The sequence below is a fragment of the Malus sylvestris genome, chromosome 10 (genome assembly GCF_916048215.2).
Source record: "Malus sylvestris chromosome 10, drMalSylv7.2, whole genome shotgun sequence".
Classification (NCBI taxonomy): Eukaryota; Viridiplantae; Streptophyta; class Magnoliopsida; order Rosales; family Rosaceae; genus Malus; species Malus sylvestris.
This window is the reverse complement of record NC_062269.1, coordinates 24,352,797-24,377,400: the sequence shown is the minus strand read 5'-3', so window position 1 is coordinate 24,377,400 and position 24,604 is coordinate 24,352,797. Positions and strand designations below refer to the sequence as shown.

At 36.8% G+C, this 24,604-nt stretch overlaps 2 protein-coding genes and 2 long non-coding RNA genes across 12 annotated transcripts in view; 3 read left to right on the top strand and 1 right to left on the bottom strand.

Annotated features, from left to right (window-relative positions):
* The first annotated feature begins 231 nt into the window (after positions 1-231).
* Positions 232-8,351, top strand: LOC126585343 (uncharacterized). Of its 7 annotated transcripts, none has more exons than XR_007610449.1 (14): positions 232-750; positions 1,646-1,742; positions 2,568-2,652; positions 2,794-2,841; positions 3,481-3,598; positions 3,816-3,884; positions 4,805-4,944; positions 5,293-5,344; positions 5,592-5,687; positions 6,522-6,588; positions 6,895-7,090; positions 7,208-7,327; positions 7,815-7,986; positions 8,224-8,351. XR_007610449.1 is itself a non-coding variant. In XM_050249758.1 (5 exons), the coding sequence occupies exons 2-5, from the start codon at positions 1,698-1,700 to the stop codon at positions 2,812-2,814; spliced, it is 258 nt and encodes an 85-aa protein (XP_050105715.1). In that variant the 5' UTR covers positions 232-750; positions 1,646-1,697; the 3' UTR covers positions 2,815-2,828. The 7 variants fall into 7 exon arrangements, 1 of the variants encoding a protein (XP_050105715.1); XR_007610448.1 differs by lacking the exons at positions 232-750; positions 1,646-1,742 and adding exons at positions 2,204-2,314; positions 2,409-2,467; XR_007610450.1 differs by lacking the exons at positions 232-750; positions 2,568-2,652; positions 2,794-2,841 and adding an exon at positions 2,208-2,314 and having other exon boundaries at positions 1,706-1,742.
* A 4,193-nt stretch (positions 8,352-12,544) lies between these two features.
* LOC126585351 (uncharacterized) lies at positions 12,545-14,531 on the top strand. Its single transcript, XR_007610467.1, has 4 exons — positions 12,545-12,612; positions 12,739-13,326; positions 13,436-13,501; positions 14,126-14,531. It is a non-coding gene; the product is annotated as an uncharacterized LOC126585351 (long non-coding RNA).
* A 109-nt stretch (positions 14,532-14,640) lies between these two features.
* LOC126585314 (TMV resistance protein N-like) overlaps positions 14,641-24,604 on the bottom strand; it is a 49,131-nt gene continuing 39,167 nt past the window's right edge. For both annotated transcript variants that reach the window (XM_050249706.1, XM_050249705.1), the window contains one exon: positions 14,641-14,886. The gene's annotated coding sequence lies outside the window, so the exon portion shown is untranslated. The remainder of the gene's footprint in view (positions 14,887-24,604) is intronic.
* On the top strand, positions 15,423-24,160 carry LOC126585347 (uncharacterized). 2 transcript variants are annotated; one of them, XR_007610457.1, is made up of 5 exons: positions 15,423-15,651; positions 17,484-17,604; positions 22,967-23,026; positions 23,809-23,923; positions 23,998-24,160. It is a non-coding gene; the product is annotated as an uncharacterized LOC126585347 (long non-coding RNA). The 2 variants fall into 2 exon arrangements; XR_007610458.1 differs by lacking the exons at positions 17,484-17,604; positions 22,967-23,026 and having other exon boundaries at positions 15,431-15,651.

Genomic DNA, 24,604 nt, shown 5'->3' with positions numbered 1-24,604 from the left:
TCCTAGATTGCTAATTCTAACTCAGGGTATTTCGCTCGATTTCCCTGTTACTAAATTGTGATTCGTTAGTTGGTCTGAGAGCATGTTTTCCTTGCTCCAAGGTGTCCTCAAATTTCAGAGTGCACCCTGATGGCATCCAGAAGGCATGTGCTATTGCATCGCTTGTCTCAAATGTGTCATCTATGTGGGTTCAATTTTCTTCCGGTGCAAAGCATCACGAATATTATTACTGTAGTCTAAAGAAGGCTTTGAAATTGGCACTATTCAAATGAACAGTGATTTGGGCCGAATTTCATTTTATTTACAAGGCTGCCACTGACTCTCTCCGCCGTTGATCATGATGCCCGCGTGTTGATGATCGTGGAAAGGCAGGGTGCGATCGTCACTTTACCGTTCTCTTCCTCCCCTCTTTCTCTCTCCCTCAGATCCCATTCTCTTCATCACTCTCTTTCTCTCTCCTTCAGTTTCAATCTGCTCACCCAAAATCCCCAGATCGAACATCCTCCATCTCAAATAAAAAAACCTTCCCCTTCAGAACCCATAGAATCATCACTCATGGAATAAGCAAGGATTTTTGTTGAGCTAATTTGATTGTTTCCTCTTTTGTAATTTGTTTCTGTTAGTTTATTGTTAATTTTTTTGTTTTCCGACTTGGAAGAGTCGACCATCGTATTCTCTCTCACAGCTCACAACGATGAAATCGCACAGGCTTCGTTGATTTCTGTCAACTCCGACCACGACCAGTATCGGGTAAGCTATCGACTACCCCCTCTCCATCTTCTTTTTCGTCTTCCGCTTCTCCCTGCGCATTCCAGTTTGACTGTATGTGTTTTGGATGCATCTTGATTTTCTTACTGAGGTATTTCCAGAGGGGTCACAGAGAGTGGGTCTTCCAGAGAGGGGTTTGGGTGTAGAGAATGATTCGAGGGAGGGATATAGGAGTAGAGAGACTAGGGTGGGTGCACGATTCACCTTTGATTTGGGGAATCGTTGCACGGACAGAGAGATGTGGAGAAATGTCGGGGTAGGGTTGGGGGGAACCCGTGTGCAGAGAAATGGGGTGGGAGGTATGTGCTGGTGGGTACGGAATTCTGGTCCTAGGGTTCTTGCTTCCCTTCGATTCAAATGTAAGCGTTTCTTTCAATTCCTAGGTCACTGTCTGTGTGCTTCTACAGGTGTTGATGTAGTTCTAGAAATTCTGGACTCTTCTTTCCATACCGATTTCTCTCACAAACCCTTTTGTTGCTCTCAAACCTGGCCTTTCCTCGCTCTCCGATCTCGACTTCTCTATCTTTCTTGCTGAAAACGACCAACCCTGTAAAAAATTGTTCAGATCTTCTTCTCGAAGACTATAAACCAGATGGTCTTATGACTGGAAAATAGTGCTTAGGAGTGTAAATTTGGATTTATAAATTTGTTTTTGGTTCAAATTTTATTATTCTGGTTTAGGGGGTTTTGTTTGTAGCTTTAGATCCTTCGACCTCCTCATTGGCAGCGGGTATTCCTATCTTCATTGTTTCTCTCCTCTTTGTATGTGCAAATCTATGCTTGCTCATTTAAAAAAAATGATTCTTCTAAATTTTGAATTGCTATCATTTTGATTTTGATTTTGATTTTTTTCTTTTTTTTTGTATTTTAATTGCAGAGGATGAGCATAATGCTCTATGGTTTTGGCTGGGGAAAGGGAAGCCACGTGAATGCAGGTTTATCTACATCTGATACTTGACAGTTTCACAACCAAGGTATTATATCTCAATTAAATATTCCAGCTTCTTGATTGGTTACTTTACTCCGTACATTATGCCAAGATTGATCAGACCCCATTGATCCAATTATAGATAGTTTATAATGGTTCAGGGATGAGGATGATTGATTATAGTTATTCTCCAAAGATTTTTCTCCAGTATATGACATGCCCACTGACTATGAAAACCATGCTAGGAATTTCAATATAATTGTTCTATCTATGAACATATATTGAGGTATTGATAACCTACCTTGATGGTGATATAATTCTCTCTCTCTCTCTCTCTCTCTCTCTCTCTCTCTCCCTCCCCGGTTACTATTCTTACTAATTCTGATCCATCCAATCCTGCTACATCTTAATCTTATGTACACTCATATCACTGCATCAGTACATCTTTTTGAGTTGGCGTGTGTAGTTACTGTTCTATTGAATATGATTTTCTTTTCTTGATTGTTTGTAGTTGGGTGAGAGGGCAACAAATATTTTTAAGCATCTCTTTCCAGTGCTAAAGCTGGATACGAAATGGATAATCACTTTCGGCAATCAATCTGACTACATTTCTTTTAGGTTGGTATGTTGTCACATCTCTATAAGGATCGTTGTTGATATATGATGTGTTAACAATGATTTTCACACTTCCCATAAATGCTACTATATGCAGACGTGGTGAATGTGGATAGGGCTTTCTTGAATGGTACCAAGTCGGCCTACTTTTAGTTGGTCAGAACATATATTATGCAACTGTTTTATTTGGTCATTAGATATGAATAACTGTTTTCCTTTGTGTTTCCATTTCCATTAACAATTTGAGAACCTACAGGCACCATGCTTATGAGAAGCCTGGAGGTCCTAGATCCATTGAGCTGAAGGAGATCAATCCTCGGTTTGAATTCAGGCTTTTTAAGGTTAGTACTCAGTATCTATCTTCTTTGTTGAGAAATTTGTGGTTTTTGCTTTGGTAAGCAAGCGCCCAAGAGTTCACAATTTGATTCTCATTTCTTTTGTTTTCGTTTCATAGTTAACAAATGTGTTTTTGTTCTTTGTAGATCATGGGTGGCAGATTCTAATGTCATGGTTGGGATCATTGAGGAAAAGTACCCTGAGCCTTCTCTCAAAACTCCTCCTGAATTTGCTTCTCTCTCTCTCTCTCTCATATTGTTGTTTGGAGCCCGTTTGGAAAACTGTTTCTCTAGGAAACACTTTTGCTAGAAGTGCTTTTATTATGAACAAGTTTATATTTTTATTAAAAACAACTTGAGAAACACTTGGAAGTACTTCCCGAAGTTCTCCATAACCTAGAAGCACACTCAAGTTAAAAAATTTCGATTTTTTCATTTGAGCCTTTTCTGTAAGAATATTTTTTTAATACTGTGAAAGTTGTGTTTTCTACAGTGTGAAAGTTGAATCTGTGGGAATTTTCAAATAAAAAAAATTATGGTGTCTTTGCTGTGCTAGGTGATGAAATTTGTAAAATAGTTGTAGTTTTATGAGAAAGTTGCGATTTTTAGTAATATTTTTCTCAATTGAAAGACTGGAAAATGATTGAAATAATGTTCTCTTCTTTCTTTTTTTTTCTTTTCAAATTTCTCTCGAGTTTTTTATTTCTTGGATTTAAAAGTATCTTTTCCCGATTGGTTAGAATGGTTATTCATCTCTCCAATTGGTTCTTTTTTATTCTCACGAACTTTTTTGTCTAATATTATTTTTTTTATTTTTTTTTTGACTTACTACAGAAGTTACAATGAGCTTTTCACATAACATGAATGATGAGTACGAGGTTGGGAGATGGTGGTGAGGAAAGTGGGAAAGTATGAGGTTGGGAGGACGATCGGTGAAGGGACCTTCACCAAGGTGAAGTATCCAAACATGAATCGCAACAGTTAGCTTTGATTCATGTTCTAATTAAACAAATAGTTATATTGCAGGTTTTAACTTGAATCATCTTTTAATATTAATATTAACAAACATAGTAAAAGCAAGAATGTTTATTAAAACAGTGAACTTTAGTAGTACTCAAAATTGGAAGATCTTTTTTCGATTAATTTGGTTTTGCTTTCTATCTCTGCAGCACTGCTCATTTTCCACCCTAATCGCATCTCAAATTCTTCCACTTTTGAACACGACATGTCCGGCGAAGGTTAGTAGCTTCATTCATACCCAGTTTACCTAAAGATAATTTTTGTTAGTGATGGGTTTTTAAATGGAGCTTCATTGTGTTAGGATTTTGTTGAATTCAATCTGATTTAAGGGTCATTTTCGCTGGTTTTGAAGAAACCAAATTAAATTAGCCTTTGGATCTTTCCATGTCATGCTTATGTTCTCCTTTATTGGGAGAGCGATTTAGTGTTTTAAATTGGTTCCATTATCTTATATTTGGCCTTTTTGTTGGTTTGGGAAAAACCAAATGGCATGTTCTGTCTTTCTATATCATGCTTAAGTTCTCCTGGTGGAACTTTTGTAAACTAAAAACCAACTTCATTTTGGTCATAAATGATATTGCTAATGTATGTGGTTTGTAATCTTGATTCGGCTGGTAATATTAATTCTATTTGTATGTTTTGTTTTATCAGGATGTCAATGTTTTTGGCAGATGCAAATTCTCCTGATCTTATGTGTTTCTTTTTGGCCAATCTGTGGTGTGCAGTAGTACTTTTTTGTTTTGCATCATTGCGGTTAGTGTTTTGAAGTTGTCTTACGCACAAATCAGTGCATGATCTACTGGAATCAGCTTTCTTTTTTCATCTCTGTATTTCCTGTATGGTTGTCTGTGATGTACTAGCTGGAATGGAAAAATATTCATGCATGTACAGTTTTGGATGCGGGTACTGAGTGAATATTCATGCATGTGTAGTTGTATGTGATGTACCAGCTGCATTTCCTGTATGGTTGTCGTTTAAAAGATTTTTGTTTGTGATTGATAAGAATTGAAGTTCAATTCAGTCTGCACACTATAGATCAATAGTGTCACCACAGGTTCTCTAGATATTACCTTTTGATTTTGTCCCACGATTTTATCATCAAGCATCATTGGTTCACTGTTTCTATTTTCTTCTGCAGCATGGAGAGCTGTGCAAGGCACCTCTGCAATTTATTGTAAAATAATGTTAAATTTTCCTTCTTTGGAAACAGCTTGAGCTAGGAGCAAGTCTGGTATCCAAGCTATACATTCATTGCATGTAGTACGGAGACAGAAGCATGTAAGTCATTCCTCTTAGTTTACGATTTTCCAACTACTTTTTTTTGGATAGGTTCAATCATGTATATAAGCATTTGATAGTGAATACATGTATGCTTCACCATTGAAAAGAGGTGGAATGGTAGTTTCAGGTAATTGTCAAGATTTTTGGTGATCCCCTTTTGTCATACTACCAATTTACGGTTCCTATCATATAAATTGGTTGACAAAAATGTTAATGTATGCAAAAAGGCTGTTGATGCTGCTCGGGTTTTTTTTTTTTTTTTTTTTCTCTGTAATCGATTTAAGAGTTGCTAATGTATTCTTAGCATAAAAGTTTGACTGCCACATATCCTTTTGTTTTCTACAGCTGCCAGTGCCTAAACCTCCAACAAAATGGAAAACTTTTGCCAAAACAAAAGGTAAATCATTACTGTAGGAGTCGAACAGTACCTTTCTTTTGTTTCTTTTTTCTATCTTCTTCCCCCTTATGGCTCTTTTTTGGTTTCTCATATGTGCCCATTTGGCGTGGGGAAATGTAGTTAGATTCAAGATTTTGAGAAATTGGAATATCTTTGAGGAAAATGAGACAGTTTGGGTTTGGACCTATCAGGTTGTTATAAGAAAAGTCATGGGTATCCACTCTGACCATTTTTTGATTTGTTGTAGGGATTTTCCCTAAGAGATGGTTGTGTGAGATGTTGAGAACCTATAAATTTGTGAGCTGTTCCAAGTCTGAAGGTATCACTCTGGAGAAACTCAGGAGTAAGTTACCAATCTATACCGATTTTGATTTTCAAAAATCCCTATTTTTCTTACTAAACTGAACAGTTCAAATGGTTTTGTCAGATGGTGCATGAATTTCCATATTCACTGTGGTAGTATGTTGTTACAGTAGTTTAACTGATGTTTGTCCATAGATTTTTGCTAATTTTAATTCCTGCATTCTCTATTTATCTATAAATTATTGTATAATTTTAACTTGAATTTCTTTGTTCTTTATTTCTTTTCTTTTCTTTCGTTGGTACTGGTGTTTGCATTTACTAAAATTGCACCAGATTGAGCCTTGATTATGCTGATGAAAGTGAGAGGCTGAACTCTTTGCATAAAATTGCTTCAGTTTATATAAAGATGAGATACATATGAACTCATTGCCTGTCTACCCCTACATATTTTTTGTTTTATCGTTCAACCTGGTCTTTTAAATCCTCCAACTATAGAAATCTGTCTATGTTTCACAAACCAATTTACGTAACAGATTTTTTTTTTCCTTCTTTTTCATCTTCCTCAATAAGTATTGTTTAATAATACTAAAATCTTTTAGTTGTAACAACCAAAGAAGCCAGTTAGATTTTCCTTCATTTTGAAACAAAGGAATTCAAACCTTTTTTGGTTTTTAGTATCTTCACATATTTCAGTTTTTTTAGTTTTCTGTGTATATATATTCTGTTTTGCATTCTTTTATTGGGTTTGAAACTACAAGTGAATATCAGAAGACTACCAACTTTCTATAAAGTGGTTCCAATAGTATAATTTTGTATATAAATTATAATACTCTTACACTATCTTTTACTAACTTTTCTTACACAATCACTGCAGGTCATGCTATTCAGAAAGTGGTTTGAAGAGTTCCAAGAGCTTGATTCACCCAATTTCTCCTCTTCATGTAAAAATTCTTTCAAAAAGCTTAAACATCTTTCGGTCCAAATAACATTAACTTTCTGTAACAATCTTTTATCCTTTTGAAACATAATCTTTTTATAGCCAAACCATGCTTGCTTTTGGTTCTATTGGACTCTCTGGGGGCATGGTAGAACTATTTCAGGCTTGCTCGGTGATCTGTCAAATGTTGCTTAATTGATCAATATTCATTATTATTTTATGATTTCTATATGCTGATGTGAAGTCTCCAGTCGTATGCATTATTACAATTATATATTTGTCTTAAACAACATGAATTTAAAATGTTCAGGTTTTGTCAGTGACCTTGGATGAATGGTCTGATGATGAAATTGATGCAATGATATGAGCTCCAAGAGTTTCTGAAACCTAGCTTGCGGATTAACTCAGGTCCTTCTAGAAAGAACTCTCTCCAGAGCACTCTCCAATTGAATAGTTTTTCTCGAAAGATTATCGATAGTTTCCGTTCAAATTCTTCATAGAAATCGGTAAATATTGTCACACCTTTTGTCTGCCTTTCAATTTTGTAGTTTGAGTATTAAAGTAAACGTTCATATACGTTGTGTGAGTGGAATATAGCTTTTTTCCATACTTGAAATATGCAGCAGGAAGGCATGGTAGAATTTATTGGTTTATTGAAGGTTAAGGTGATTAGAGGCACAAATTTAGCCGTTCAAGATATGATGACAAGCGATCCTAATTTCATCCTGACTCTTGGGAAGCAGGTTAATAATTCTTCGATTTTCTTTTTCCTTGGTATTGAAACTACAGAATCTGCTTGATATGCAAAAGCATGTAGAATTTATGAGATCCCTTGACTTCCTAGCCTCCTGGTTACTTTCTTTTATTTGAGCTTCATGTCAAAGTGAACATCCAAAATATCCCCAGGAGGGATATTAGAGAGAGAAAAACAGGGTTTGGACTTTGGAGGGACGAAAAGAGGGGATCGGGGGAGAGGGAGAGAGTTCATCTTTAATTGTTTTTTTGCATATAACAAGGAACATGGGGGTAAAACTTTCAAAGAACAAGGTTGTTGACACATGCGAACGGCTAGATTTGATTAAGCGTATTAGCCTATTTATAGATTGCGAACCGATATGTTAATTGTTTGGTTGGTTTGTTGGGATCTTTTTATATTATTTTGATATGGGTTGTTGATTTTGCTTTTCTTGCATTTTAGTTTGATTAATATTGTGAACCTTCTCTCTACAGTTTCCCAAATGGGTTCTGTTTGAATTTAGGGTTTGCTTTCACTGCGATGTATGCTGGGCTGTATGTGTGCTTGGATAAGAAAGTTGGGCCTGTTGCTGCTCTGCTCTGTGTTCTCTGCTGGGTTCAATCCACCCTGCTTGCTAGCCGTCTTGCTCACTCTCCAAGCCCAAAGGTTCCAATTTTTTGCATTCTTTTGGGTTTAATTATTTATGAAATTTGATGACTGATTTTTAAATAATGAGAAACAAATTTTTAAATAATGAGAAATTAGTTACTCGTTGTGAAATGTTCATTTTTCAGTGTTTCTGTTAAAACAACAAAATCTTTCTATCAAATGGGTTGTAATTTCATATGTTTTAATGTAAACAGTTCACTGATTATAGATGTGGTGGGTTGGTTTGAATTGCAGGATTATTAAGCTATGGAAAAGTTGCAGGTTGAGATGGACCAACTATTTGAGACCAGACTTGAAGAGAGGTCTTTTATCAGAATATGAAGAGAAGATATGTGGGATGACAAGGTGAGCGAGAGAAACTGTGAGGTTTTATTTTCTAATTTGGATTTTGAAACTGAGTAATTTTCTGCTTTGTGTCTTTTGAGTAGGTGTGGGATTTAGTTTCATGCCGGGGGTTGGGTTTTATACATCTCTTTCTGTTCATATTATTTCCTTTTCATTCTTGCTAAATTATTAGGTTATTTTATTTGTGTACAGATATTAGTGTATTTGTTAGTTGGACTTCGATAATTGGAGTTCAAATATTACATTGTTAAAGAGATACCAATTTCTCATATGATTGCAATTTGCGTGTGGATATGTGATGTTTGATTCAATACCCAGATGAGGCAATCAGATCATGAATTGAAATTTGCGTGTGTTGGGTTTTTTGGCTATCCTCTGTTTGGATGCTCGGAAAGTTTGGTGGGAATTGGAAATTTAGTTTGGAAATGAGAATTTGGAGTTGTTTTCTATATCGATTATGGGATTGACAATTTTCGGTTTAGCTTTGGCTAAGAAAGAATTAGACTGTTATTAAGTTGAGTTAGGAGGATTGCGGTGTCGAAAATTAAGAAGGGTTAGTGCTATTGTAATGGCACTTGCATTTGTTTTGAACCTATAAGACATTTGGCCCTTTGATTCATGATCTGATTGCTTGAGAAGGTCCATTTCTTGAAATAGCTTGCATCCTTATTGCTGGTTTGACATTCATTTTGTGGCTAATTGTGGTTGTTTCAAGTATCGTGTTGGCAATTTTCAATTCATGATCTGATTGCTCGAGAAGGTCCATTTCTTGAAATAGCTTGCATCCTTATTGCTGGTTTGACATTCATTTTGTGGCTAATTGTGGTTGTTTCAAGTATCGTGTTGGCAGTTTTCATGAACATTTTAATTGGATTGTATGCATCAATTGTAGTATATTAGGTTTGCTTACACAAGACTAATCATTGTAATCTCCTTGGCCTTTTAGGACACATTATATGTGTGAACTACATGTTTCTTCTCTTTCTTAAGGAAACAGAACTTTTTTGGAAACCATCTTTCTAATCAAAGACTTTCAGTTTCTTCCCACTCATTGTACAATGTGTTTATATGCCAGCTTGCTTAAATGTATATAAAAGCAAAACTGCTTATCTTATCGACCTCATTCACTCATGTATCTCTTTGTTTGTTCATAATTGTATTGAATTTATACAATTTAAATGTGTTTTATTCATCCGATTATGCCTGAAACAGCTGGTTCCCGCAACAACGTGCGGGCTAAATTTCTAGTCTATTCTAAAATTGAGGGGGATTTGACTGTAGCTTACCTACAGTCAAACCTTTGCTACTCGATTTCACGCTATTTACCACAATGCCACAGCCAAATGGGGCTGGTTGGAGGGTAATTATCAAAAGGTTGGAGGGTAATTTTGTCTCTGAACATATTTCGATATATTTACGGTTTTACCAGTATAATTCTAAAATGGGCCCTCGATTTTGCATTATTTACATTTCTGTCACTGTGTGTGTGGCTGTGGTGTGGAGGGTTTTCAGGGAGAGAGGCGTGGGATGGCAGGGAGGGGAAGGGAGAGAGGAGTGAGGCTGCCAAAAAGTGGGGTTAGGGTTGATTTTTTCTCTTCAAATCAAGGGTTGGTGTCAGTGATTGAGAGATTGAGAGGGATGGGAGAGAGAGACAGAAACACACCCGACCTTCATTTTCCCCTTTCTGGCAGCCAGAACCCGAAAACTGAGCCCATCTCTGTAATAGCATCGACTCTTGCTTTCCAAAACCACACAAACCTGCCCTCCATTTCTGTAACTCGAGAGCTTCATCTATCTTTGTTTTCAAAATTATAGGCTTCGATCATCTCCCCAACAAACCCAGAGCCTCCTTTTCTCCCGTTAAGCAAAAGAAAATCATCAAGGAGGCCTGCAACTTCGTTTGCAGTCCACCACTGCAAATCGGTCTGGAAACTGGAAAGTCCAGAGGTAAAACACACCGATCTATTTGATTTTGGTCTTTGCTGTGCATTTTAACAGACAAATGATAAACCTAACACATGCATGGTCTGATTTCCTTGGTAGGTTTCTTGAAATATTTGCATCTCATTGGCGCAATATTTTTCATTTTCTGGATGTGCAAAGTTTGGGTGGTACACATCATCGGGCCAAACATTTCCCAGGTAAGGAATTCCGTCGCGTTTGTTGAAATTATCTGCTTCCTCCCCTCTGATGTATGTGTATGTGTGATTTTAGATTGTAATGTATCACAATTTCGTGGCATGAAAATTGACATTTTTAGACTTACCCTGTGGTAAGATTTTTGCATGATTTTTTTTTTGGGGTTTGTGGGGTTTTTTAGAGATTTTTCTGTGAAAGCATTGTTATATGATTTTTTTATTGTGGGTTTTGATTGTTTGGTTATAATTTTGGGTATCTGTTTTGGTTTTTTGAATCGGTTTTTGTGCAAGTCAAAGTTTTATGTCGATGATCGTTGGTTCTGAACGAACCGAGTTACATATATGGCTTTGCTTCCCATCTACTGAAAAGGTTACCCTTCTTCTCTCTACAAATTCCCTTCTAACTGTCCACACTTTTACAAAACCAAAAACCAACTTTATAAATTTTGATCAGATTTTTCTTCAGATTACAGAGAGAGAAAGGGTCGTATATTTTTGCTATATTCAGAGAGAGAGGATTTGAGGTGGGTGGAGTGAATGAGTATTTAGGATTTTTTATGGGAGGGATGAGAAAAGAGTAAAAACGATTAAGAAAATCGAATTCTTTCTCTGAAAGTTCATCAACACTTTGTAAGAACTCCAATTCTGTCTCTCATATTTCATCCGTTTCTGTTAATTTTTGTAAATTTTCAGATTATGGGTCGTTCCCAATTTCCATTTTTTCTTTGGGGTATATGTCGTTTTGATGGAAAAAGGTCGTATTAGCAAATAGATGATATTTCAAAATTACAGTCGTCTGATTCACTTATTTTTGTTCATCTCTAATTTTCTGGATTTTTCCATGTACGTTACAAAATTTACTGACACTTGATAAATGTTAAACGAAGTCCTTCAATGAATCTCTCAAGGTGCTCGAAGCTGATATTCAGTTCGCCAACACTCTGTAAGAACTCCAATTCTTTCTCTACTTACACAATTCCAAAGCACTGTGTAATAAACAGTGGAATTTTTGTTCAGATTGTAGTAATTGCTGTGCAATTGTTTCCCAATATGTTTATACACTTATGGTACTCCAATCTCTCTCTCTCTCTCTCTCATTTCTTTTCGGTTTTGGAAATCTCTGACTTTCGGTGGTTTTGTTTTCTTGCAGATGTCCATGAATTTTACGGACTTCCTCTGTAATCCTTGCCTCAGAAAACAATCTCGACGCCGTTGCTGGTGGAGGAATGCCGTCATACGAGCCCCGGAGCACGCTGCTGCTGGTAATTTTACTTTTCTGATTTTATATGAATTTGTTGTTTGTTTGATGAGAAAACATGGGAAACTAGAGAAATTTTTTGAATTTAAGGTTGCTATAACACAAATTTTCACTATGATTTGTGATGGATTTTGGGTATCTTTCCTTTCTTATGCTTTTTATACTGCCTGCATCAACCCCTTTATGCTTTTTGTCTTATCTTCCAACTTATGCCCTCAATGATATTAGATAAGGCATTTTTAAATTTATTGCTAATATTTTGAACTTTATGTTGTACTAATGCCATAAGGCATTTTGATTTTTGACATTTTGTTACGTTGGTTGGAGAGTTGGAGACTTGCTCTCTTTGCATTTTGCTATGCTGGTTGGAGACTCGCGAACTATTGATTTTGAATGCTATTGCCCTCGGTATTCTTTACAATTATTGATTTTGAGTGCTATTGCTTCCTTTATTCTTTAGAATCGAGTATTGGAATTTTGAATGAGACAGGATTGGATGTATGACTTTGTGCTTTCCTGAATGGGTTTAGTTTTGCACAGCTTGAAATGTTGACATTGTTTTTGTTCATGTAACTTTGGTTCATTGTTCGTTGTGGGATGAGATTGGGATCTATTTCTTTGTTTCAGTTTTTGCATATCAAATTTTCAAGAGCTATTTGATAAGAATCAGACCTGTTTAGAGTCAGGTTTTATAACTCAAACCATTTCCAATTGCCATTTGGTAATAGGACAAGTAATTAAAGAGTGAGTTCATATATATGAAATCCTATTTAAGCTTACTTTTTCCCTTATGAATATTTCTTCATCTGATAGGCTGATGCTTGGGCTATTGAGAATTTTGCCTCGGTAGCAAAATGCCCGTCTGGCCAAATTATAGGACAGGTGTGCGGTTCTTATTTATTTAATTTTTTCTCCTTTCTCTCTTTTTGATACTTTTCATGTGTATTCACTTCGAAAAAATACTTTAGTCTTAATGATATTAATGTTGCATGATCTATTTTCTTCTAGAGCCATAAAATCTGCAAGAGGTTTCCAAGTATACAAGGAGGTTGCTAGCCTTTCCGGGCTTAACTTTGCTTACACAGATTACACTGCAGTATACCATACAAAGGTTTTTTTATTCCCTTTTTCCCCTCTTTTTGGGATATTAGTTACAAAATCTGTTTGGAGCATAAGTGTGAAATTAACAGGAGGGGTTGTTAATTAGTTAATATGATTATCAATGTATATGAGTTAGAGAACTCATTGCGACTTGCAGAGATTGCCTAAAGACAAAAAGAAAACAATGTTTGTTTTGAGTACTTCTCATGTCATTGAGGCACAAATGTTGTACCTGCATTAATTAATTTTCTTTATATCGAAATTGAATAAATCTAATTTTCCTAGATATCCAAATGTATTAAAGTAATTGTGATTGAAGTTTGTTTATGTCTGCTTTCCAAGATTCATTTTTTGGTTACCAGATATCTCACTCCGTTTACAAGTGCTTTTTAGTTAACTAAAAAAAGGCTTTTTATTATTTGGCTTACATGAGTTCTATTACCATTTACAAGTCAACCCCACAATACCAAAGTACAAGAGAAACAAAGATTGGAGGTAATTTTTGCTCTAACTTCTTTAGAAGTTAACTGACAATAGTTTCTAGGATATGTATTGTGCATTTGGCTAGTGTTAACTACCGAATCGATTAAAAAACATTATGTAGGGGCTGCCCCACCATTCAGTTACTCTTGGGCACTTGAGGAGGGTGTGATCATATGCCTCACTTCGGGTACAAGCTCTCACTATGTTTATTTGTTCTCAAAAGATTTGTAATTGATGTTGGAGCAATGTCATTGTAGTACTAATCCCTAAATGTATTTCATTAATGTAAAGTTTATAGAATACAAAATCAAACTGAAACATTTATTTTACCATGTGTATTCAGCTGCTTTGATTGATTCCTGAATTATATAGAGATCGGTGTGTTCAATTGTGGTTTGCAGAAATTTCTGAATTAAAATATTCATTAAATGTTTTGTGAAATAGGCATTTTTCAATAGGGTAGTTGTGCTGCTGGTTTTTTGATGATGTGCCTAATGTTTATTTTGGATTGAATTTCAACTTCTACATAGATTTATGATTAGTAAACTCTCATGGCAGTTTGGAAATGATAATTTGTTCACGAGCTTATGTGTGCTGTAATTGAGTGTGTTAGTGTTATTTTACTTTCCGTTCAGATGTTAAGAAAAAATTCCTCAACTTTACAAGGAATGGGGAAAGATGAATATACTAATACACTTCGTTTTCTCTTCAATATCAGTGATGAATATACTTCGTTTGCATCTTTCTTGATAATATTTTCCTACGTTCCCTTTAAAATTTGCTGATTTTGCATTTGTATTTATTTTTTTAGGAATTGATATTAGGAGGTGTTAAATGGACCGTTGGAATTGGGTTTCGAGTCTCTGAGGGACATAATGAGATGGGTTATTGATAAAAGGGTTAGGAGGAGAAGGTGGACAAGAAACCAGTACATTGGAATATTGGATGCACAATATCAGTGATGAACACTTTTCCTTTTCTTTGTTTAGAAAAAAATTGAAAGAGCCACTGGTTTTGAACGTGCTTAAATGCAAAGATTAGTTGCAAAATTTTGTTTAAATTTTTTGATGTTTAGAATTTTATTCCATAAAAATTGTGAGAGGAATATATAATGATAGACAAAAAACTATGTTAAACAAGTTTGGATGGTTTAAATTATAGAATTATTTTGGTTGATGGTAGAGACGGTTTCAAATCCCGCGGCAAAGCGCGGGCATTCCTGCTAGTTATAGCTAAGAAACACATATTGTACTTTTCCTCAGCGGGAATAGCAAAAGCAAAGAAGCACTCGTATCCATTACCTAAGAAAACCGACAAGTCGCAATATGCAAATGTTCTTGGCATAGATTATAGCTATGATGTATCTATATATAACTCATAACCTGCAAATCCACACAGCACACACAAAAGAGCATGTAAACTAACAACACTAGCTAGTGACAAAGTATGCAAGTGTACATCCATTTTTTATTCAACGCTGTTTGAGTCTACCGAGTCCTAGACATCAAATGAGCCCCAAGAAAGTAGATCATACAGTAAGGTCATAAATGTGGTAGCGCTGCAAAGTTGTACCTACAAAATAATTAAACACCTTTCATCAAAGACCAAACAAAATTATATAACACATAGAGCTCATGATTGCTTCCAATAATCATAAAAGCTTAACACACACGATAAGATTGCTTCCACTCTGTCAAGGTGCTTTCTTTTCTCAATAGCAATCAATCATTCAGCCAACATTTATTTATTAGAGAAAACTTTAGAATTAGTCTTTGAAATTTTTACCATGTTGATTCATCTATCTCTTGGTTTTTCAATTGCTTGGAGTTGAATGTGTTAATTTGTGGTTTTGTGGGAATTGCTCGAGTAAAATGTGCGTTATCTAGATTGCTACATTTGAGAATGCAATTGTTTGAGTGTACTTTTCTATGAATATTATCCAAGGTTGTTGTCAATTATAGTTTGAAAACCCGTAGCAGAGCGTGGTCAATTTTTCTAGTCTATTATGAAGTTGGAGGGGAATTGTTGTAGCTTAATTACAGTCACAAGTTTGCCCTTTGATTTTACTTTAATTACAAAAAAAAAAAAAAAACATCTGATCGGTGCCATCGCGTGATCTGCACTCTCCTTCCTCTTTCTTTCCTTGGTCTGCGTTCTTCCTCTGCTCTTCCTCTGTATCCGCTCCCCATATCTCTCGACGTGAAGCCCACAAACCAAGTAGTGACGGTCGACAACCCTCATACACGGCGGACGCGTACTGCAGGTACAGCGACGGTCGACAACCACCTCTGTCATCGATGAATTCAGCCGTCGGAAAGCGTCCTCGCTCCGATTAAGGTATGTTGAATTCCTCGAATTTCCGCCGTGTAAGTTTATCTTACATTGCCGGTCCCAAACCCGGATAAAGGAGGAGGGGGAGGGCGTCAGGTAGTCGACAGCCGGCACTCCATGATCACGTCGAATCCTTATGAAAATGAATCCAGAACGAAATCGCGCTAAAGCTAGGGCGTCACCCGTAAGTGGCGCGCTGTGTGGCCTGAGCACAGTGATAAGTGAGCAAGGGTCGCTGTATCTCCATCGGCACCCGGATGCAGTGTTAAATGAGCAAGGGGGCTATAGAAACTTCTTTTCGAACGACTCCACTCAAAGTTGTTTGGGAGCTGTTGACCCTAGAAACTACAAAAACCTACGTGGCGCGCAGGCCGAGTATTTTCTAAGCTAACTACGTCCTTCGGTGATTGCGGGGCGTGCCAACTCGTCGGCCGAGCTTAGCCGAGGAGTAAATTTGTTGATGTTGCGTTGAGCGCGCTGTTGACTTCTGTGTCTTGCGATTGCGGCCGAGGAAGGAACAATTCTCGGCCTCTTGGGTTCTAGAGCCTGAAGACAAGGCTGCTAATTTGCGAAGTTCAATCTCAAATTCGGCTGTCAATGTGCCGAATACAGTAACCTGGTAACACCTCACTTCGCCGAGAAGGCTGATGAGATGACCTCGACCAATAAGGATTTGGAAATCCTTCTCGACCGAGACTTGGATAAGTAACCAGTCGTCCTCGCCGTAGTGCTGTTGATGCCAACGGAAGATGCTGCGAGATCGGCTGATTCTACGGTGACAGAGCTATCTATGCCGACTTAAGATATCACCGGTTGCTTCCACAGTGCTGTTGATGCCAACGGAAGATGTGTCAGCGAAGAAAGGAAAAAGAAAAATCACAAGTTGTGAGAGTTTGCGCAGGGCAATTTTGTATTGATTTTGTAGGGGTCCTTTGAATGATCTGCCGCTTAGTATTTATAGAGATTTGCATGCTCAAGTCGTGGAAACCAATCCCAATTGTACTGTGACTCTAAGTCTTTATCTGTTGCTAATCCCACACCTTATCACATCAACCACAACTTGCCGACATCTTGAGAACCTGACCTTCCATCAAATTCGGCTTTCACATATTTATCCTGATGCAATCTTGGCAATATTCAATGCACTTTGTTGTTTTGATTATGTAGAGAATAAAAGAATATTATTTTATTCTTTACCATCTCTATCTTTCGCATGCCCCAAGAGACCATATCCATTTTAAATTATATCTCCTCTTAGATGGCACTTATCACTAACTTTTTGCTTGGTCAAGTTCCAACTTGATCCATTCTCATCCATGCAGATCCTTTTTCATATCTTTGTGCTGATCACTCCACGTATACACAAATTGCATGAAAAGTCCCTCACCCACACGCATATGCATCTCGCATGGAAGAAAATCTGTAACGCTAAACGGCTTCGATCACTCGAGCCGATTGTGTAATTTTAGGCCCAAACAAATTCATTATTAAAGATAATTATTATGATTAAAAATCATAATATTATCCTAACAACAAAATTATCCTAACTTTTCTATCTGACGGTGTGGAGCTATGCTTACTCAACGGCCTAGATTACTTGGGCCGATGATGTAAAATCGGGTCCAAACAGGAGCATATGCTCCTATCAACTTTACACGGGACACACAAAAGAAGTACTTTGATCCTATTAGACGGGGAAGGGTGAAGAAGCTAGGACAGAAGGGTAGAGTTCAAGAGAGCAAAATGCGTTTAGGAACGTGGAATATAGGAACCTTGACGGGAAAATCTATGGAAGTAGTAGGGGTTTTAGGGTTTCCTCACTCCTTTTTTTTTTCCAGAAATTTCACTGTATTTCTCAGATCGGAGCTGTTGTGGTTTTGAAAAAATCGGCCTAATTTTGATTTTTGGTTTCGTCTCTCTGATAATTACTTTGAACCCCCAAAAGATTTGAAATTTTTGGTAAATTTTTGTTAGAACCTAAATCTCAAACCTTAATGCACATAGAAGAGAAGGAAGGAGGAAGATAGAAGGAGCAGAGCTCCAATATTTTTGTATTGATTTGTTTTGTAAAATTCTGTTCTGTTTCAAACCAAAGAGCAGGTGCTCTTATACATGAAGTGTGATTGCCAGCTGGCATTTCTATCAAATTCCCCTAATAACCAGTAAAAACCCTCAATTACAACTAATTTGACTCTTTACTTTAAGCATAAACCTCAATTACAAATTGGGTTCATAACAATATTTCCCCCTTGAAAATTAGCCTTGTCCTTAAGGCTTAAAAAAGAAACTGTGGAAACTTGTTTGAACGCAGCAGCACTCTCCTCCAATTCCAGAAATGTCCATTGCAATCCCAATATCAGCAAGTTTCAAAGTAGGTGCCTCATTCACTCCATCAACAGTCATAGCAACAACCTCACCATCAATAGCTACTTGTTTATTCCGCACTGCAATTACCTTCTCAGCCATAGCATTTAGTTCAGACACCTCAAGCACACCATTGTTGACTTCCTCAGGATCAAGGAGAGGTAACTCAAATATAATGGGTCATAAGTCATGAGGCTCAACTCCATTTGTTCCTTTACCTTCTTGGTCCATAGCATCATTTCTCACAACATTATAGCTAGGCTGCAAAATATTAAGCACCATATCACTTTTATTCCCAAGTTCCATAATAAAACTCAAGTCCTGCACATCAACAATGTTTGCCGTTTCAAGCATTGGATAAATTCTGACCACACATTTGATGTTGTTCTCAACACTATTTATTGCTCGATGACATGTTGATCCCTTATCACCTGTACAACGAGCCCTGAAATTCCTTTTTGTCTGATGAACAACATCAACAAAAAACTCAATAACAAGTTGTTCCACAGGGTCCCTATCAATTGATATATCTAAGAAGACATGAGGGTTCTTCTTGCTTTGTTCCACAGGGTCCCTATCAATTGATATATCTAAGAAGACAAGAGGGTTATTTTTCTTGCTCTTATCTTCAATGGACGTTGATATTCCTTGTAATTTGATACCGTGAAGAGCCCCACCACCTCTCCGTAAAATCTCAGCAACCACATCTTCATTTCCAAGTGAATTTATAGAGCAGGCAGAGTACACCATTATTCCATGGTCTAATGCACCCGAATGCCTGCACGCAGATCTTACACACACAACCATTGCCACGTCTAAGTCATCGATAACCCAAGGTTGAGGGATAAGATTTTGACAAGTAACTAAAAAGGACATACCCTTCTTTGAGAGAACTTCTGCAAGCTGTGCATAACCAAGATCAAATATATTTCCAGCAACTATTCCTCTAATCAGATTCTCTACCCACTTGACTTCATCTTCAATAGCATCACTAAGGTCCACTACATTCTCAAACAAGGATATGGCCTTGGCATTGTCTTCATCCACATGTCCCACCCGGTTCAAAGCCTTAATTCTTGACAAAGCTGAGATCACATCCCCAAGAGCTGAAAGAGATTTATTGACGTTTTGAGCTTCCTTAAGGCTTTTCCCTAGAACTTCAGTTTTTGCTGGACTCTCACTGCCACCCACATTCACAATCCAAAGCTTGCTCATTGTGGACCCTTCATCGAACTTAAGCTTAAGCTCATTACACTGTGTAACCATCGCTGGAATTGCAGAAACCATATTGTTGAATTCGGAAATCACATCAGCAAATTTATGCACTTCAGAAAAGAGTTGAGAATAACCTTCCTCCCTCACCTTGACTTTACTTTCTATATTGTCAGCAAGAGATATACAATATTCACGAGACAGAAACTGGTTAAAAGATTGAAATCTGCCCTCACATATCGATCGTAAGGAAACTATCAAACTCAACAGGGAAGCTTCTTTTATTTTCTTGAGAGATACAATATTAATGTCCTGATTGTAGTCCGTGTTGGCCAAATATGCAGCAACTTGTGCAGCAGCCATTGCATAACTGGCAGAGTTTGAAGTTGGGTCTACAAACTGCATATGTCCTCTTTCACACCACAACATGTGATTCGCACCACAGCAGGGACGTACATCAATAGCCGCAGATACAAAATCTTTACCATACTTTTCCTCAAAAATATGCCTTAGTGAGATCAGTTTCAAAATCTCAGAACACCTAGAAGAGGCCAAGATTAAACTAGCAATTCCTTCTTTGAGACCAGGCTGACACTCCTTTTGCTCTGCGATGATAGAAAGTCTAGATATTACTAATTCACAGAAGAGCTTAATGAACTCATTGGTAGCCAAAGTGTTATGTTCTCTAATCACATGTTCAACCCGAATTCGAGCAGTAGCGTTTTTACCAGATTGTAGGAGCAAGGCAATGGCACGCCTCATTTGCTTCACTACCACCTGCCCCTTGTTCCTCAGCAGCTTTATTCGAGCCACCGCCATCTTCAATTGCATTTTGTTGAATTTAAAGCCTCCACCCTTATCCCAAATGCCATTACAGTAACACATGTCACCAATTGGCGTGGAGGAACCAATTATACTGGCCCCAAATGCTGCCTGTGATGTTTGAGTTGGACTTTCAAAATGACTTGTTTGAGCAAGATTGGACCCAAATGCTCCAAACATAGGCTTTTGACTAAAACCAGATGAACAAGCAAAAACTCTACCTAAAGCAATTGTACTTCCATATTCAAAACCAAGGTAGCAATTTAAGTCAAAATAATGGAGCTGGATGGCAAGATAGTCGAGATGGAGAACTTCAATACTGTGAACCAGTGGCTGAATGAACATATTGTCATTCTGTCTCTTAGACATTTCATCAAACATATCCAATGCATATAAATTTTTCTTCACAAATTTACCCACAAGATACCAATTAACCCATCCAAATTTATCTTTCAGGTATGCACCGTAGTAATCAGTCAAAAGAGAAGGGAATGTAGCCTCCGGAGTTGCTAAAATGATACTCAAATTAAGAACTACCTCAGGTCCAGTTTTCGTAGTATCAGAGAACGGGTGCTCATGGAGTAGTGGCGGAGCAGAGGTCATCATCGAAGTATGAATCCCCGTCTTCGATTCCGTAAATGAAACTGTAGCTGCAGCGGGGTGTTTCGAGTGTGGCTTGACGGCCGAAGTTGCCAGTGCTCGCAACAACGGTGAAGATGAGAGTAGCGGTGGAGCTTGGATTGTCGACGGAATAAGCTGCGATTAGGCTTCTTCAGCACAAATTGGGCTCCGAGGTAGCTGGATAGGCTCAATCGCAGGAGAAACATGATGATCAATGGCAAGAAGGGCATAGATGCCTACTGCGGCACCTCGAGAAAGCATTCCCCGATGAAATTTTTCAAAAGAGTCATCGAAGACATTGTCGAAGGCCTTGGCGTACTCAGTGGCGATGAGGGAAGGTAAAGAGGCGATGAGAGCCGCCAAGGAAGCCTCCACGGCATCAAGACGGGACTCCAAGGCAGAGTCGCAAGTAGCAGCGGATCGGCGGGTGTGCACAGAAGGGAATCCAGGAATCGATATGGGTGATACCATTGTTAGAACCCAAATCTTAAACCCTAACTCAAACCTTAACTATTGCACATAGAAGAGAAGGAAGGAGGAAGATAGGAGGAGTAGAGCTCCAATATTTTTGTATTGATTTGTTTTGTAAAATTCTGTTCTGTTTCAAACCAAAGAGCAGGTGCTCTTATACATGAAGTGTGACTGCCAGCTGGCATTTCTATCAAATTCCCCTAATAACCAGTAAAAACCCTCAATTACAACTAATTTGACTCTTTACCTTAAGCATAAACCTCAATTACAAATTGGATTCATAACAATTTTCTCATTGTTTACAGACTCACTATAAATCTTTGAGCTATTGTACGTGTGGTGTGCCTTTTCTTTATGCTTGGTGTTTTGATTCTTTTTGCGGTTTAGTTATTGTGTGCGCTATTTGAGTCCACCGAAATCAAAATTCGTATTGGGCTGTTTATACAACAATATTGTATGTGGTAATACATATTACACAAAACGAAGTTAAAGATGGTAATTATAAGAGTACCTATGAGTCTTTGCAAATCAATTCTGATCTTGCCTTGCAATTACAATTTATAAGAGTGCCCCTGAATCACTGCTAATCACTTCTTATTTTTTGTATCAGTGACAGGTTTTTAGATAATTGCTTTTGGAGTAGCCTTTTTAGCTAGTGCTAGCTCTGAACCTATCTTATTACTTCGTTTTCGAGCAAATCCTTGCAGTGAGAAGTTGAGATTTCCTTTGATACACGCTGTTGGTGAGTATGGGCTTGCACAGAGGGAAGGATACAGAAAGAGAAAGAGGGAGAAAGAAAGCGCTTGCACAGAGAGGAGGAGACAGAAAGGTATCCATCTCTCTCTTTGGCTTTTGCTTCGTTTTTACCTCTTTTTCCATTTTGGGCTAACATTTTGTGTTTCATAATTGGCTTTAAAATGAAATTTTTGAAGCTACGCATTTGGTTATGTTTGATTGTTTGTCTATTTAGGGTTTTTTTCTGTTTTGCTTGGTGGGTTCGGATTCATTTGGGTTTATATTTGATTTCGAGTTGGTTAATTTTTTATTAGTTGCAGATAATATATTACTGTGGAACTTTGAGTCTTTGCGGTTGTTTCACTGGTAGTTCTTGGGTACCTTGACATTTATCCAAAAATAAGTTGAAGACATTGGTCATGAAACAATTTTATGTTTAGTTTAGGAGAATGGGGTTGGTTCAATGAGATTTGGATCCAAGAGCTATAGACCCAAATTTATGAATCTTATCTTTTGTCTTGACATGTATGATTGTGCGTTGGAGATGTAAACGGAGAGAATGAATGAGAGGGTTGAATTGGAATCAACCTTGTGGTTGGGGACTGAACGGATGTAAAATGTTGGATCTGGTATAAATTGGATAGTTGAGCAGCCCAGTGCGGTTCTCACTTTGGTTTTTCTGAGAGCATATCTGTTGTGAGTGTGCTGTACTGACTACTTTAATTTTTGATGACCCTTAAAGATGGAGATTGAACTACAATGTTGTCGGGTGAAAAGTTATCTGAAAATATTGGAATGAAAATTTTCTGCATTGTGATTCTTTAATTGTATGATAATGTTTCCAATGTTTTAGATTACATTGATCTGTATTATTTTAAAGTATATATAAAGATTAGTTTTTAGGTGTATGCACTTAATATTGGATATATGGTATTTTCAGGTTATTTGACATACAATTGCATATAATCTCAATTTCCTCGTGCAATTTTTGTCTAAGCTTCGGAATCGTTGAAAATTGTCTAAATAATTCATTGATTGAACTGGCTGTTAGTACTGAATGAGGTGTTTACTGTTTTTTGGTGTGTACAGACTACAGAGTGAATGGTATGTTGTTAACGAAAAACAAGATGCAGTTTGCTGCATATAGAAAACGGAGGTTAGTTTGATTCCAACTCCTTTTCTTAGCTTATTTGAATAAAAAATTGGTCAGTTCGAATCCAATTTGATGATTTCTTGCAGATTCTGTAATCAGTGATTTTCTTAACCCACATCACACGTATGGATCCTATTTGATAATGAAATAACATAGTTATTTTAGTTATAGTAAGGATTAAAAACTCTCTTTTATCTGTCCAATTTTTCCAAACTTAATAGATTAGCTTAGTTCTTAACACCTTTTTTATACTGATCAATAAAAAATTTGTTTATCATTTTTTAATACATATAAAATAAAAATTTTACTTTTTACAATGCATTTTAAATCTTTGCAAATAACTTGATTCAATATTGTCATATGGTATGCATATTTCTTTGCTAAGTGTATCCAAATTAGTTTAGTTGGATCACAAGTTTAGATCACATGTTAATAAACTTGAGTCCAATTCTGTAATTTGTTGCCAAACTCTAAAATCACTAATTTTGGCAATCCTAACGACACACATGAATCCCGTAAACAACGAAATCACTTGGTTGTCATACTAAAAACTAAGAATTCCTTTTTTATCTCTCCAGTTTTCCAAAGTTAACAAATCAAATTAGTTTTCTATACCTTTTTCATGCTGATTGGCTAAGAATTTGTGTATCCTTTTAATACATGTCAAATAAGTTTTCTGCTTTTGCAATCCATTCCTAATCTTCATAGATTACTTGATTTAGTATTGTTATATAGTATATAAATTGAAGTTATTTAGTAGAGTAATTATGTTTGTTTGAATGTAGGGATCTTATTGAAAAGCAAAGAAGAATTGAATTATTTTATTGCAGAGCTCAGGATAAACTATGCTTCTTTACCAGAAAAATTTACGAAATAAGAGTTGGATAAGATGGTAAGTAGGTGGTTTTGATATTCAATGTGGTTGAGTTTAGTTAATTTCTGTAGATTATTAAATGTTTGAATATGTCTATCAGGCTGCGGTAGAATCTCTCATTAGGAAAGAGAGGCCAGACTTGAAATTGAGTGATCACAAAATTCCCTCTCGGATGAGCACACAACAATACTAGGTATATTTTAAATTTTCTGTACTGATTCCTCTATATTCTTACTTTCAGTATTCAAAGATGCAGTCAACTCTTAAACAGTATATTTTTACACTGTTCTTTTTGGGTTTATATGCTCGTCTGGTTTTATTTATAATCATGAGACTTGACTGCAGCAAGGAGCATAACAGTAATGGTTGGTTTGTCTTATTTTTAAAAATTTTATAGTTTAGCAAAGCCACTGATGCAAAGAAGAAGGCTACAAACAATTTCTGATTGGCTTAAGTACCATATTCCTTTACCCCAACCTCTCAGCTAAAATATTGGGAAGATTCTAATCTCTTTCCATTCACATCATCTTTCTCCGTATAAACTGTATCGATAAAATATTTCATATATGAAAATATACTTAGCATTGTCAACACAAAATACATCGATCTTCTGTCACACAAACTTTTACAGTAGAAAATTGGGGTTGCTGCCATTGTATTGTGATATGGTAGAAACTTGGGGTTTCAGATGCAAATGACAAGATGGG

What these genes read in the sequence shown, in the direction of transcription:
- LOC126585343 (XM_050249758.1), top strand. Translation starts at nt 1,698, where the DNA reads ATGCAGGTTTATCTACATCTGATACTTGACAGTTTCACAACCAAG. An exon ending in TTGACAGTTTCACAACCAAG is followed by an intron (nt 1,743 to 2,207) that starts GTATTATATCTC and finishes GATTGTTTGTAG; the next exon opens with TTGGGTGAGAGGGCAACAAA. An exon ending in TTGAATTCAGGCTTTTTAAG is followed by an intron (nt 2,653 to 2,793) that starts GTTAGTACTCAG and finishes TGTTCTTTGTAG; the next exon opens with ATCATGGGTGGCAGATTCTA.